Here is a 13852-nt window from a genome sequence, read left to right on the forward strand (position 1 = left end):
GCTTGTGCCTCTAGAAGGGCATCTAGAATAATAATAAAATAATAATAAATAATAATTCCCTCATCTTTAAACAAATATATTGTCTGTTCAGAGTGCAGGATCAGAGAGTGCCATTAAAAACAGAGAATTCGCTGTACATCATCCAGAGTGTGTGTGTCATTGCAGAAGGGTTTTGCTTTCATAGATGTTTATATTTTTTTAAGATTCTTATTTACCAGCTGGGGCAATAAAATAGTATTTTGTAATGCTGACTCTTTTCCCCAGAAACGCTTGTATTACTAATAGATATTAAATACTTTGAAGCAGATCACTTGATTTAAATAGAACATGCATTAATAAGCCCTTTTAATGCTTATTTTGTGGTTTGACAGTAAGCGTAATGGCTTACAGCGACAAGTTAAATTAATAACCCCTGACCAGTAATGTCTTATTTGCTCAAATAAAAGCTTCAATGCCAAAATTAACATTCTGGTTTCTGTTAGAGGCAGCGTATCATTCTGCAGTACAACTGAACCAGCAGAGTCTAGATACTATGGGCAAATCCTATCCCCTGACCAATACCCAGAGAGCCCAACAGGCCACAGAAGTGGGATACAGGGACCCTGAGCACTGCAGCCAATGAGCAGGGATCCATATGGACATCTTCCACCCTATTTATCTAGGAAAATATCTGGCTCCCATTTTCCACAGAAACATGCCACAAACCCCTGTGAGGCTGGGCAGTGCTATTTTACAGATGGGGAACTGAGTCACTTAGTGACTCACCCAAGGTCACACAGGAAGTTGGCAGTAGACCCTGGAGTTCAACCCAGGTCCCCTGAGTGACAGTCCAGTGCCTTAATCACATGACCATCCTTTCATCTCTCTCTCTCTCTCCCCGAGATGACATTCTGGCCCCAATGAAGGTCATAGCAAACTCCCATTGACTACAGGGGAACCAGGATTTCACCCCTGCATTTTTAATGAATGAGATTCAAGCAAGCTGATCCACCAGTCAACACCCTATGAGCTGATGTTACAAAGAGGCTCTGCTTCTACTCCTCTCCTCGGACAGAGAAAAAAACCTCATGGAAGTCATCTATGTACAACTCATTTATTTGGGATGTGTTGAGTGCTGGATGATAAAGAGAACATGATGATGCATAACCAGAATAATCACACCCAGGCAATGTAAAGGTATAGGTTTGCCTCAAACAAAAAGCAGCTTGAAAAAACAGATCTGTTCAGAGAAACATATTTTCTACCCACCCCTTGCAAAGCTTGCGGGAGGAATTCAGGGTAGGGGAGATATGGCATTGTGAAGAATAACCTTTCTGTGCTCCAAACTGAACACATCCTGAAATGCAACAATGCCATTTCATAATGAAGGGATGGTAAAGAGAACAGATCTGTTGAAAGAGCGCATTTTCTATGAACCAAGCCAAATAAAGAGACACACAATGAAGCCTTGTTCAGTGAATATTCTCACAACATGCTAGAAGGTGAAATAATAATCAAAAAATCAGCTTGTTAAAGGAATAGATCAGTTAAATTCCCCAGGGGCTCAACCAGCCAAAGATTTCATAACACAATGGGGCCCCATTGCATCGGCACCTGTTAAAGGAACAACAGACCTGTTTAGAAAAAGGCCATTGCTGTGCAGTGAAGTTATGCACGGAGATGTGCCTCATTCAGCTCTTCATTTGTTGGATTAGGTCTCGTGGATTACAGTCAAGATTTTGTTTTCATTTTTTTCCTGCCAGTTTGGTGCTCAGGAGAGGTGACAGATTGACAGCCCAAGAGGATAAAGTCTTATCTTCTAGCTACAGAGCTGAGACAGCACAAGCATGATGAGTGCAAGGTCCTATCACCCACTGCTTCCTTGTTCACAACTCCATCCTAATCTGGAAGGACCCCTGCCACCTGTGAGTGAGCAGTTCAGTGTCCACATCCATTGCAGCCACTGACTCTTGGGAACAAAACAGCACCAGCCGTGAGGGGTTTTGCAAATATCTATTTGCTGAGATTCTTCAGCCACCAGAACAATTAGCAACTCTGAGTCACCAAATAGCCATACTTGAAATGCATTAGCAACTTAGAGGTGAAAGTCTCTCTCCCCGATTCCTATTCCCGGCACAATTAGTAGCTTGTTCTTGAAGTATAACTCCATCAGCTACGATGTGTTACCACATCTATCTAGAACAATCCCATGGGGTTTGGCTGGATGCTGCCTCAAGCCTTGTTGAGATTTGCAACAAGGTCACCAGACTTTTTGGTGGTAGAGGAGACAGACAGTGTCATTTAAAAAAAAAAATCAAATGTATGAGATAAAATGTGTGTCTCTAAAAGGCCAGATCCTTGACTCGTGTAGCTCCATTGCCTTCAACTGTACTATTCCAATTTACCACTCCACTTTTCAAAAACAGATGCTCCATGGACATCTTTAGGAACCCAGGAAGTGCCATGGCAAATCAGATCAGACGTCTATCTATGGCCAGTACCAGACAAGTCAGAACATGGCAGAAAACCCCCATAATGGACAATTATGGAATAATCTGCCCCAAGTGGAAAATTCCATTTCCAGTTGGGTTATTTTCATGTTTTTTCTTTATATAGGAGTCCAAGACCCAAATTTCCAATTTGGATCCAAACTTCTCCATCATTAGGATCCTGGAATTTAACAAAATATAGGAGATCTACACAATTTAGTTCCAGAGTCAAACTCCCCAAAAGTCTGGATCTGGGATTTTGGTTCAGGCTCCATCTCAAGTCCTCTTACCCCATTCCTCCTATTAAACAGACATCAGCATAGAAACAGCTTCTTAAAAACTCCCCTACTCCTTGTTTCAACAACTAAAGTCAGAAGCTTCCTTTTTAGACAACAAGGCAACGAGTTGCTGTGAAAAGGGACTAGGACTTCAGCTGGGGAAGTTGCCAGTAGCAAGACAACTCCGATGAAAGTATCTTTGCTAACGGTTTTAAGGAAAAATACCCTTTGTTATAAAAGGATGAAGGAAGAGAAATGCACAATACATGATAAGCACAATGTTCTCACAAACGAAAAGGGTGCAGAATTTTCCAAGCTCTTAAGGGAAAACATTTTCAGTGTGCATGTCAAATGAGATCACTGAGCGGTGCCCAAGTGAGAGCATTCCAATACTTTTATCACAAGTAGAAAGTTATGTCACATCCCTGCCCAGCTGTACTTTGTGGGTGTTCTATACATTTACATGCACAATTATGAGCAACTCAGCTTGATTTAAGAGGGTTTTTGAAAGTGACTCAGATGTGAAATTCACAAAGGAAAACAAATCGGGGTGCCAAAGCTGAAAGCACAAACAAGACAACTTGTAATCACCACAGACCCACGCAGGAACCAGCAAATTATCCCAGTTACTGTTTAGAAAATAAAAGCACTTCGGGAAGCAATATTCGAACACATTACAAATCTGTGTGGGAACACAGCTGTTGAGAAGACCGTTATTAGATACCATAGATGGAGACCCCAGACTTGGGAGCAGAGAACGAGGTTTCCCTGGAAGAGAACAGTTCAACCAGAACTAGGATCTCAAACCAGTTTGATTTCCATAGGGCCAAGGAGGTTCAGATCTGAATCTTCAGATTCACAATCACCCCTACAGCTCAGACCAGACCTAAACACAGAAAAGGGGATGTTTTCCCAGACCTAGCTCAGATACTCTCAAAAGTTCACCAGTGACAAATTCAAACTGGAGATCTGGTTCAGCCATCAGCCTCAAATGGAACCCCACCCTCAGCACATTGTGGATCTTTAGAACACTTGAGTCATCCTCCAAGAATGAAGTGAATACGTACCATGTTCATAACTGTGAGGATGAACCTTTGGGCTGCCTCAGCACCATGGTATTGCACCATATCAGCATCAGCCACTACCAGGGTTTCTACTGTATACTCATTGGTGAGTCGGATGGCATTTCTTCGCTCTCTCCAGTCATTCACTGGTTTCACCTTCTTTTGTCTCTTCTTTTCTAGAAAATAAAGTATATATTAAAGGCTCCTCTAGCTCTAGCAGGATGATCACAGTAACATATACTGTACTGTAGCCGAGACTTCCCTCCAAATTCAGCCTGCCATGACCTTTAATTAAATTAAGTTTCCATTATAGATACATGCATAACTGTGTGAGTGCATTCGTATCAAACCATGAAAATCTATAAAAAGAGAGAAGGGAAAAGAAGATGGATGTACTGTAAAAGAGTGAATTAAAAAGAAAAGCAGAAAGTAGAGAACAAGTTGCAGTTGAACCAGAAAAGGAATCACACTGTTGCAAGAACAACAGAAACTGAAAATCCTGCTACTAAACAAAAGCACCTGCACATTTTAATGGAACAAAACAATAGTCACGGAAAGTCTGCTGAGGAAAGGTCACGTGGGCCAGATTCAGAAAGGGGATAGTACTGTGGCAACATTAGACAAGTTTGAACGATGGAATGACTGCTGAATGACAATTTGGGGAATTTTCTCGGTCTTCTACCCTCTGAAGGTTTTGTTTTAGCCAAAGAACTTGTAAGAAATTCCTGTGGCTGGTACTATGATTGCTGCACTTTAAAAACGTGCATGACAGTAGATGTTATTTAGCCACTGGAGCAGTTTACCAAAAGATGGGAGAGATTCTCCATCACTTGGAGTCATTTTTTCTTTTAGAAAAAAACATGAGTTGCTGGGCTAGAAATCACTGGGTGAAATCTATGGCCTGAAAATATGCACGAGGCTAGGCTAGATGAGCATAATGGTCCCTTTTGGCCTAAAATTCTATGGACCTACAAAAACCAGAACCGTTTTTAGGGAGTCCAGAAATGAAGCAATTGTCAGCTACTATATAAGGAAAAATAAATACTAGATGGTGTGAATTTAATCACTTCAGTGAGGAAATTAAAGCAAAGGCCAAGTGACAAATACATTAATAAAACTGCCCCTTTCAAAGGTGAGAAAATGGAATACATTTCACAGCTCAGGGAAAGATGTGTAAAGCATCTGACGAATGAGTAAGGGACAAGCTAGGCACAGATGTGACATTAAAGTTATGCTCCTCGTTACAGTCATAAAGTGGATTCAAGTTTTCAGTTGTAAAATGAAAAAAGCAAATCAGTATCCAGAACCAATTTATTCTGCAATACGTAAGATACCAAATCCCTGTATTCACTGAAAGTATTAGCTCTTGTGCTTATCACTAAGGGTGAAAAATATCATAGTAAAGATTCTGGAACCCTTGCTTATGTGAGTACTTCCACTGAAATCATGGCACTACTTGTGGAATATGGGCACAATCCATGGAGTAAAGTTCCCCCATCAGGGTGGAAGAATCTGCCCCGCGTTCCCATATAAAGCGATGATATAGTACAGGTCCTATCTGACAACAAAAAGAAAAGGAGTACTTGTGGCACCTTAGAGACTAACCAATTTATTTGAGCATGAGCTTTCGTGAGCTACAGCTCTGATGAAGTGAGCTGTAGCTCACGAAAGCTTATGCTCAAATAAATTGGTTAGTCTCTAAGGTGCCACAAGTACTCCTTTTCTTTTTGCGAATACAGACTAACACGGCTGTTACTCTGAAACTCTGACAAAAAGTGGACCTAATTTTATTTCATGCTCCAAATAAATCAAAGAGCAAGGGCATTCTAAAAACACACTGTCTTGCTTTCCAAAGCAGAAAGTTTTACTGTTTAGTTGTTGAGAGAAACAGATTTCTTCTGAGCACCTTCTATTGTGGGACTTGCCTGGGAAACAAACGTTTTGCAATGTGAAGATCCCGGTTTACAATGTTTATTCTATTATGCTGGTTTTCCAGAGTCTGTTTACTAGCTCTCTTACATAACTCAGCTTGAATTGCCCTACATTACCAGTCTGGTAAATATGCTAGCATCCAGATTGTCCGTTTCCCCTCAATGAATCTGTTTTATTCAGGGGGCCAGAAGCCAATGGTTGTTAAGCTTCCTCATGCCCACCTGAAACTGACACCAGTACTTCTGTTCATTCATACGTTCATTCCATCTCGTCAATGCACACATGTTCATCCCAGCCTCGCTCACAGTTGTCTGGCAGTCATTCCAGCACTGCTCTGCGCAGGCTTTTGTCCCTTAGGCATCAACTGTCAGCACTTGGTGCATTTTTTTAAACTGAGAAAACAGCCATGATGTTCCTTTTTTTTTTTTTAAACGCATTTTGGAAATACCCTGTTGCAGATAACAAGATAGACAGGAGCCTCTGTGTAAGCCAGAAGGGTTAATTATGTCTCAAGGTGCCCACAAATAATGAGGATCTACACGCTGCTACAGGAGAGGAAAACAAGGAGGAAAACAAGCCCGTCCGGAGATTTGTAGTACCAAAGACTGCATGGCAGTTACAGAAAACCATGTAGTCATTACAAAGCTGCCCGCAGAGGAGGAGAGCTGTACATTCTTGAGTGCCTGTGAAACGAAATAAAATGGACTGACTGTGAATATTAGAAAGTAGGAGAGCTGAGCACACCTTCAACTTGCCAGCAATGAAAGGGAGCTGACTCCACTCAACTTCAGTGAATAAACTTGTGTGTTCTTTCTGTCCATCCACAGAGTCACTCGCCCTGATGCAGCACCTTAATGGTGATCACATAAATATGTACGCTGGGCTGCGGGAGATTCATTCCATTGAAAACATTTCCATGTGATAGCTGGCATTTCTGAACCTCCTCCTGGTGAGTGGCATCTTACTGGAAAGTGACAGCATTTCAATAGAACTGAAGTCCTTGTAATTCCCTAATGAACTCAGGGACAGATCTTCCCTGTCTCAGGCTGTGTGAAGCTGACGGACACCAGTTAAAAATCTGGCCCTAAGCCTTTATGATATTTATAAATGATACCTTATATCATTTTTCATTTCCCCCTTCTCAAATTAAAAACACTCATTTTGAAGTGTGTTATGAATATAATCACACAGCAGTGTGGGCCAGTGTCAAATGCAAGAACGTTTTTACAGTTGCCATAAAATGCAGCAGAAGCCAACACAGACTGCAGGAAGGATATGCAGTGCATTGGATTAGATTCATGCATTTTAAAGCCAAAAGAAATCATGATCACCTAGTCTGGTGGCCTGCATAGTACAGGGCCAGAGATCCTCACCCAGTAATTTCTGCATCAGGCATTAAGTGAACAGAAGGTTTCTGCAATAAAACTGGATTTAATACAACACTTGGAAATTCCTTCATGCTGATGCAATGAGCCAGTTATAAGCAACTTTGTGTTTCAGGGAATCACGTAAGGTAAGAAAGATCTTTCTGGAGGTCTATGGAATTAAAAAACTTCCCAAACACAGAGCTGAGAAAATGAGGGGCTCATGTTTCACACAGTGCAAGACAGGGCATAGGAGATAAAGAATGAAATCCAGATCATCTATGTACACCTGGAAGCTACCTGTCTGGACAGCAGACACCTTTCAGCACAAATACAGTATGTGCATGGGGAATGCCTGACATTTAAAAAAGCACCACAGCTAATTGAAAAGGATTTGGGTAATGTCCACCAGCTTTCTTCTGCCCTGCCTTTGGAAAGAGTCAAACCTTTCTCTTGCCATTAAAGATTGTCTCTACATCAATGTTTCCCCCTGAATCAGCAAGCCAATAGTAAAAGTTCGTTGCTTCATAGAGTAAGCTAAGAACTAATCTCCTCCCACTGCACTCCCTAAGCAAGTACACTTTTATATTACAGAGACAGAGAAAAGCCTCTTGGTGAAAGTACATCTCCAGAGTCACCTAGCTGGCACAGAGGGCACAATTCCTTGCACCAGCCTTGACACTATGCTGAGGTGGGGATTTGGAAGAGAGTCTCTCTGTTGCCCTTCCTCAAGGTTTCTGCTGTGGAGAAGCAGTTTCAAGTTGCACCAGAGGAGGCTGCTGAAGAGATGCTGAAACAGCACACGTGCTGGCCATGCCCCTTTCCAGCCAGTACCACCCACTTTTCCTGTCGCACTGGTCTCCTGTGCTCTTTTCCCTGTACACGTCTTGCAGATCTGAGCCAGAAATGACAAAATATTGTCTGGCAGCCAGGCAGGGAAAATGCAGAGCTGGCAGCCCCCTTGGGTCCCAAAGATTTTCAGACTACCCACTACAGCTGGTGGGAAGAAATCGGACAGCCTGGCTATGCAGGGCAATCCTCAGCATCCCCAGACAAGCGGAACAAATCTTGCGTGCAGAGAACTGGCACTCATCCCAGCTGGCATTCTGAGGCCCTTCGCATCCAATGCCCACTTGTTCTTTGCTGGTGACACAACTATGATGCGGCTTTTGTGAAATTTTTAAAATGTTCCTTCAAGAGCTTTCCGACACACTTTGCTATTACTAAAGCCCTTCCTTTTTTAGGTGGTCATTCTTGCCTCTTAACCCAAAGTGACTGCTATTAAATAGGGGCGGGACTGGACTTGAGTCAAGAAGTCTGAACGTGGCAATGACTGAGCTGTGAAAAATGCCTAAGCGAAAGGACAATGAAGTCAGAGCACTCACGGTGTTCACTCAGCTTTCTCACTCTTGGTGGAAAAGAAGCCAGTCCTGGGTCAAGGGGAAAGGACGCCCACTGCATTAGAGCACAACCTGGGCTCTGGAGAACGAGGCTGGTGTCCAGGGTGCATGCTACAGTCACCTGAGAGTCACCTGCTCTGCTGCCCATCTGTCCTTCAGTGGTAGGTTTATAAACTGGCTAGGGTTTGTAGACTCCACTTGCCGCATTCTTGTATAAGGTTGTGAAACTGCAGCTGTGCAAAAATTTGACCAATGTGTTTCCGGGAGGTGGGGGTGGGCAGTCCTGCAAACCTTTGGGAAGTCTCGATTTGCACAGAATCGACACTCCTCTCCCGGAAGTTCACTTGGGTTGGCCAAATTTAACAAGGTTTCCATCCACAACCTCAAATCCCTCATCACCTCTCCCTCCGCTCACGTTGAAACTCAGCTGACCTCACATAAGTTTGGGAATCTGGGATCTTAAGCTCTTACACTCACCAAGAACTTCCAATGCAAAATATATTAGGGGAAACAGAGGAATCAATGTCAATCCACAAAGAGCTTTGATGGTCAATGGACAACTTAGAGCGATACCCTAAATTAGGGTAAAGCTAAACAACATAAACTGCTTTGCTCGAAGTTCTCTTTGATCTGTACGATATTCATCACTATACAAATGCCTTCTCCACCAGCTGGCTGAGGAAATTACATTCGCATTCCCAGACTCACACAGGGCCACAGCTCCAAACTGGACTCTCGCCGGACGCCCCTGCTTCGACACAAGCAACCACTTTTACCTGCATAATCGAGACAAGCCAGCATCTGTACGTTGAACTGGGGCAGTTAGATGTACAACTACCCCATATGAATGCAAACTGGGTGCACAAACCAACTGTCCTGGATACAAACACCTTAAAAGTGGGGACAAAAGATTAGAGACCACAGCTGAAAATCCACCCACAAATTTGGTGTGTCTTGTACCCAATATAACTGGGATAACTTGACAGAGGTAACAAAAAAACCCCACTCTGAAACAGGCTAGAGCAGAGGGGCCTTGCCGTCGTCCTATCTGAGGTATGAACCTTGAGTGCATGATCATTCCATGAGCACATGAAATCCCAAACTAAAATAAACATCAGCCATTCAAACAGACTAAATGCCTAGTAGAATCTTTATTTGAACAAACGGTTCTTACAAGTTTTGTGGTGCCCAGGTTACGTGTCAGCGTGACTGCACTGGGGGCATCCCCACCGCTGGGCCTCACCCCTTTCGGCACTCATGTATGTTGCTGTAGCGAAAACTACATAATTTGGTGACCTTTCCATGACAGATCATTTAAAAAGTGGGATACCAAAAGAATGGAAATCCAACTATTCCTTTAAAAGAGGACCAATTCTGAATTTAACACAATAGACACAGTGAAGTTATTTTTCAGGGCCATTCTCAGGTAGTCTAGTCCCAAACTTTACATTAAGTGAAAGTTTTCAGAATCGAATAATAGTAAAAAAAAAATAAAAATCCATTGAATAGTTTTTGAAAACCATGTACCTACACAAAGGCGGGGGCAAGAGGGAGTTTGTTTGGGTTTTACCTTCCCGGGTGGCGTTCGCAACCCAGATAGTAAAACTTCTGCTGTGCTTGAGGGCCAGGAGGTGAGGTTAACTAGAAACAAAAGGGAAACTTGCATGTCTGGGTTCACGTCCCAAGAAGAGGGAAAAGCGAAAGCTAAACAAAGTAGACACGTGTTCCATTGTTAGACTGAATAATCCTATGGGGCTGCCAGAAACACCGCACAGGAGGGTTGTTTATTTAAAGATACATTGATTTAGCCTGAGCGTGTTTCTCTTGCATCTTTCACTCTTGGTTTAGTTTCCATGGAATAGCAGCTCTCAAATTGTTGACTGAACAGCATCTTTGAAAAAAGCCCGACAGCTCAATAGCACTGAGGTGAATGCACAAATGCCACGTGAACCAATGCCCTGTTTGCTAAACCCGGGTATCTAACTGCTGCCATTTATAAGGGAGAGAGATTCAGAGATGCTATGGATTCACTAAGCCCCCGGCTTAGGTTTCCAAAGAACTTGGCTCAGTTGGCAGAGCATTCCCTGAATGTGTTACCACGCTGAATGGGATGCAGTACACATGTCACTCTAAAGAAGGCATCACAGGAAGGCTGTTACAGAGGTGTGAATTCCAATTTCACTGCAGATGTTCCATCACACACTGGATCTGATCCAAAGGTCATGGATGTCAATGGAACAATTCCCACTGCTTCCCCTGGGCTTTCTATCAGGCCCTCTGCATGTCAGCTACCTTGAAGCTGCAGGTTTCACATACACAGGAACAGAGTTAGAGTTCTTTTTTCTTCAAAACCACAGCAATCCTGAAGAAAAAAGCACACTAACTCCAGAGATTTTCCTCACTGCTCCACTCCTGACAAGTGCTTCCTTGGCACCCTTCCTCCGGCTGGAAAGGAAGCTCAGTAACTCTTTCTGGACCTACTCCGTGTACTGAGACAGGGCCGCCCCCTCACCCAGAACTAAAGGGCCACCCCCACAACCGTGGAACCACTGAATCCAAGCCACTACTGAAATCTTGGGGCAACAAATGAAAAAACAGGAACAGGAGTAAGGGGCAAAGGCTGAAAATCAGGGAACTGTAAGGGGACGCTGAGCAGAGACCCGACACGAGGTCCGAGGTAACAGGTGGGCCTGACGAGGAGGTACAAGGGATCGCAAGCCTCGATCTCATGCCCACAGGTACCCAGGCAGCGTTCAGACCACGGCCGTCACCCAGCAGCTCACCTGAACCAGTGGAGAAGTAAGCCAGTGAAGCTCTAGCTTGCAAAGGGCCCCACCCACAAAGCTCCTGACTGGGGGAGACATCCAGTCCCACCGGCTGGTTTGGACGCTCCACTTAAACCAAAAAGAGGCGCAGGAAGATGTCTGAGCAACTAGGTGAAACCCTGCCTGGGTGGGACTGTGGATGCTGCCTACTTGCCTGACTCTTGAGCCCTGCCTCCCTTCCTGGTTCCTGTCCTACTTATCCCAGGCCTCCATCTGTTCCCAGTTCCTGCCGTGCTCCAGGTCCCTGCTCCAACACCCTACCCCGGCTCTGACCTTCGGCTCGGCCCCTGACTCTGACCCCGGCTCTGGTTCTAGGCTCCTGACTAACCACTAGGCCTGACCACCAACCGCCTGTCCTTAAAGGAGGCCTTGCAACTCTGTGGGACCATGGATGGGGGGGGGGGTGTACATGGAGGAGCTGCAAGGAAAATGCAGCCAGCACCTCAGCGGGAGGTTCTGGAGGAGCCGTAAGAGGGGATGCAACCTGATGAACTCTACATAGACACACGCCCGGGCCACCCTCCCGCTGCAGAAAGCGGACATTAACAGCGATTCAGAAAAAACCCTCAGACACTGCTGTAGGAGCTGGCAGACCCCATGCTCACCTCCCACTGGAAGACCGAGTCCTCGTCACCTCTGCCATGCACACACTCGGCACAAACTGCCCCACGCACTGGGATCAGAAGCCTGCTTTCAAACCTTGGGTCTGGCCGGCTGACGCTTCGCAGAGTCACATGGCTCGCTGCAGCCAAGGTGAGTTTTAACTATCATCCTTCATCAATATCATTTCCAGTGCATCGTTCCCCACGCAAACTAAAGAGTTTGTTGGTTGTGTTGTGCCTGGAGTCCCCTCTGCTAGTGCAGAAGGCAGCAGAAAAAGGAAATTCCCCCTGGGTAATGGACACGCAATGCAGGTCAAGCTGATCACCCTACCCCACTCCCACCTGTTTCCTCTCCTGTTTGTGAAAGGATAAGGCTAAGGAGGGTGGGGAAAAACACAGCACCTCCACAACTCTCAGCTTTAATTCTGCTCTCTGTCACAGGTCTGGTGCCAGCTGATTTGTGTATTCACGCTTGGTAGAGTAAGCAATTTATTCTTCAGAGTGTCACACAGCCTCAACTCTTGTTGACTGCAATGGCAGCTAAGGGCACTCAGGAATTTGCAGGATTAGGCCCTAGGAGAATAGATCACTACATCTCCCCCACCAAAACAATCAAAGCTATTACTTTTCTTTATACAGCAATTTTCAGCAGAAATCACTTCACAAAAGTATCCTCATTTGTACAGCACTTTGGGGGATACACGTCACTTCACTGGCTACTGACTGAGGGGGAACACAGCAGCACTCAAGAGTTTGTGACAGGAAGTAATGGACTCTGCAACCCAACTTAAAGATGTAAAAGAAATTTTCTTGAGACTCATTACCCAAGTTGGAACGTGGCCAGAACACCAAAGTTAACACCCTTACTCTTGTCAAAATGCCATTGATCTTCAGCAACATGTGATCAGGACCTCATGACTCATCTAAAGGACCGCACTTCGATGAGCACAATGTTCCCTAATATCTTATTGGATCAATGGTCTGACAGAGGCTTGGAGGAAAGGCTGCCAAAGCCTGAATTACTGTCACCACTTCTTCCTATACCACCAGGGTTTTCTTTGGAGGTCTCGATCCAACAAGAAACACAGCCCACAGTCAGGGGAGACGTATTCAAATTAATACAGAGCAGCAGCATAGTCTAGTGGACAACTATTCCTGGCTCTGCCACTGGCCTGCTGAGTGACCTGGGGGAAGTCATTTTGCGTCTCTGTGCCTCGGTTTCCCCTCCCACTCGTCAACTGTGCTATCTAATTGGATTGTAAATTGTTTGGGGGCAGAGGTGGCGCTGGTCACTGCACAGACATGCAGTAAGAGAATCTTGGCTGGAGCCTTTTGGGAGCTAGAAGAACACAAAAAAAACCAAAGTTCAATCCGCTGGGAGCGTACAGCCTATGAAACATCAAACCTAGACATCTGACACGTGATAAAAAACAAACAATATACTTCCACAGGCCTTTAGAGCACAGGATCTCAAAGTGCTTAACCAATATTAACATGCCATGAAAAATTACCACAAAAATGACATTACGGGGGTCCAGGTTTATTTTGTCTTAGTGAGTCTTCAGCAAACGTGCGGAGTTTACAAAGAGCCTTTTTGCAAATGTCAGCCCGACAAACTCAGCCTGAGCTCTTACAGCTGACCTATTATCACTCCTGGTGGGGCTGAGAGAGCCAGAAGAGGGCTACACGTCTATAACTGAGGGCAGAGTCTGGTCCCCTTGACTGCAACTCTGCCACCCTGCTATCTCCCCTGGAGCTGCAGCGATATAACTGAAAGCCCTGCACGTGAAACGTAACACCTCTTCTGCGCAAGCCAGAAGTGAATCCCCATAACTGTGCTGGCTCTGGAGCACTAGCGTAATCGTTATTTTTAATCCCTAATGTAAGCAGATATGTAGGATTACACAGGCAGCAGATCT

The 13852-nt window shown here is 44.5% G+C and overlaps 1 protein-coding gene across 4 annotated transcripts in view; it reads right to left on the reverse strand.

The window, feature by feature from the left end:
* Positions 1-13852, reverse strand: part of ADAMTS17 (ADAM metallopeptidase with thrombospondin type 1 motif 17) — a 256604-nt gene that overhangs the window by 217445 nt on the left and 25307 nt on the right. For all 4 annotated transcript variants that reach the window (XM_073304276.1, XM_073304275.1, XM_073304274.1 and 1 more), the window contains exon 4: positions 3814-3986. In XM_073304276.1, the coding sequence (XP_073160377.1) occupies positions 3814-3986 (173 nt within the window). The remainder of the gene's footprint in view (positions 1-3813; positions 3987-13852) is intronic.

Source organism: Lepidochelys kempii, chromosome 10 (genome assembly GCF_965140265.1).
Source record: "Lepidochelys kempii isolate rLepKem1 chromosome 10, rLepKem1.hap2, whole genome shotgun sequence".
Taxonomy (NCBI): Eukaryota; Metazoa; Chordata; order Testudines; family Cheloniidae; genus Lepidochelys; species Lepidochelys kempii.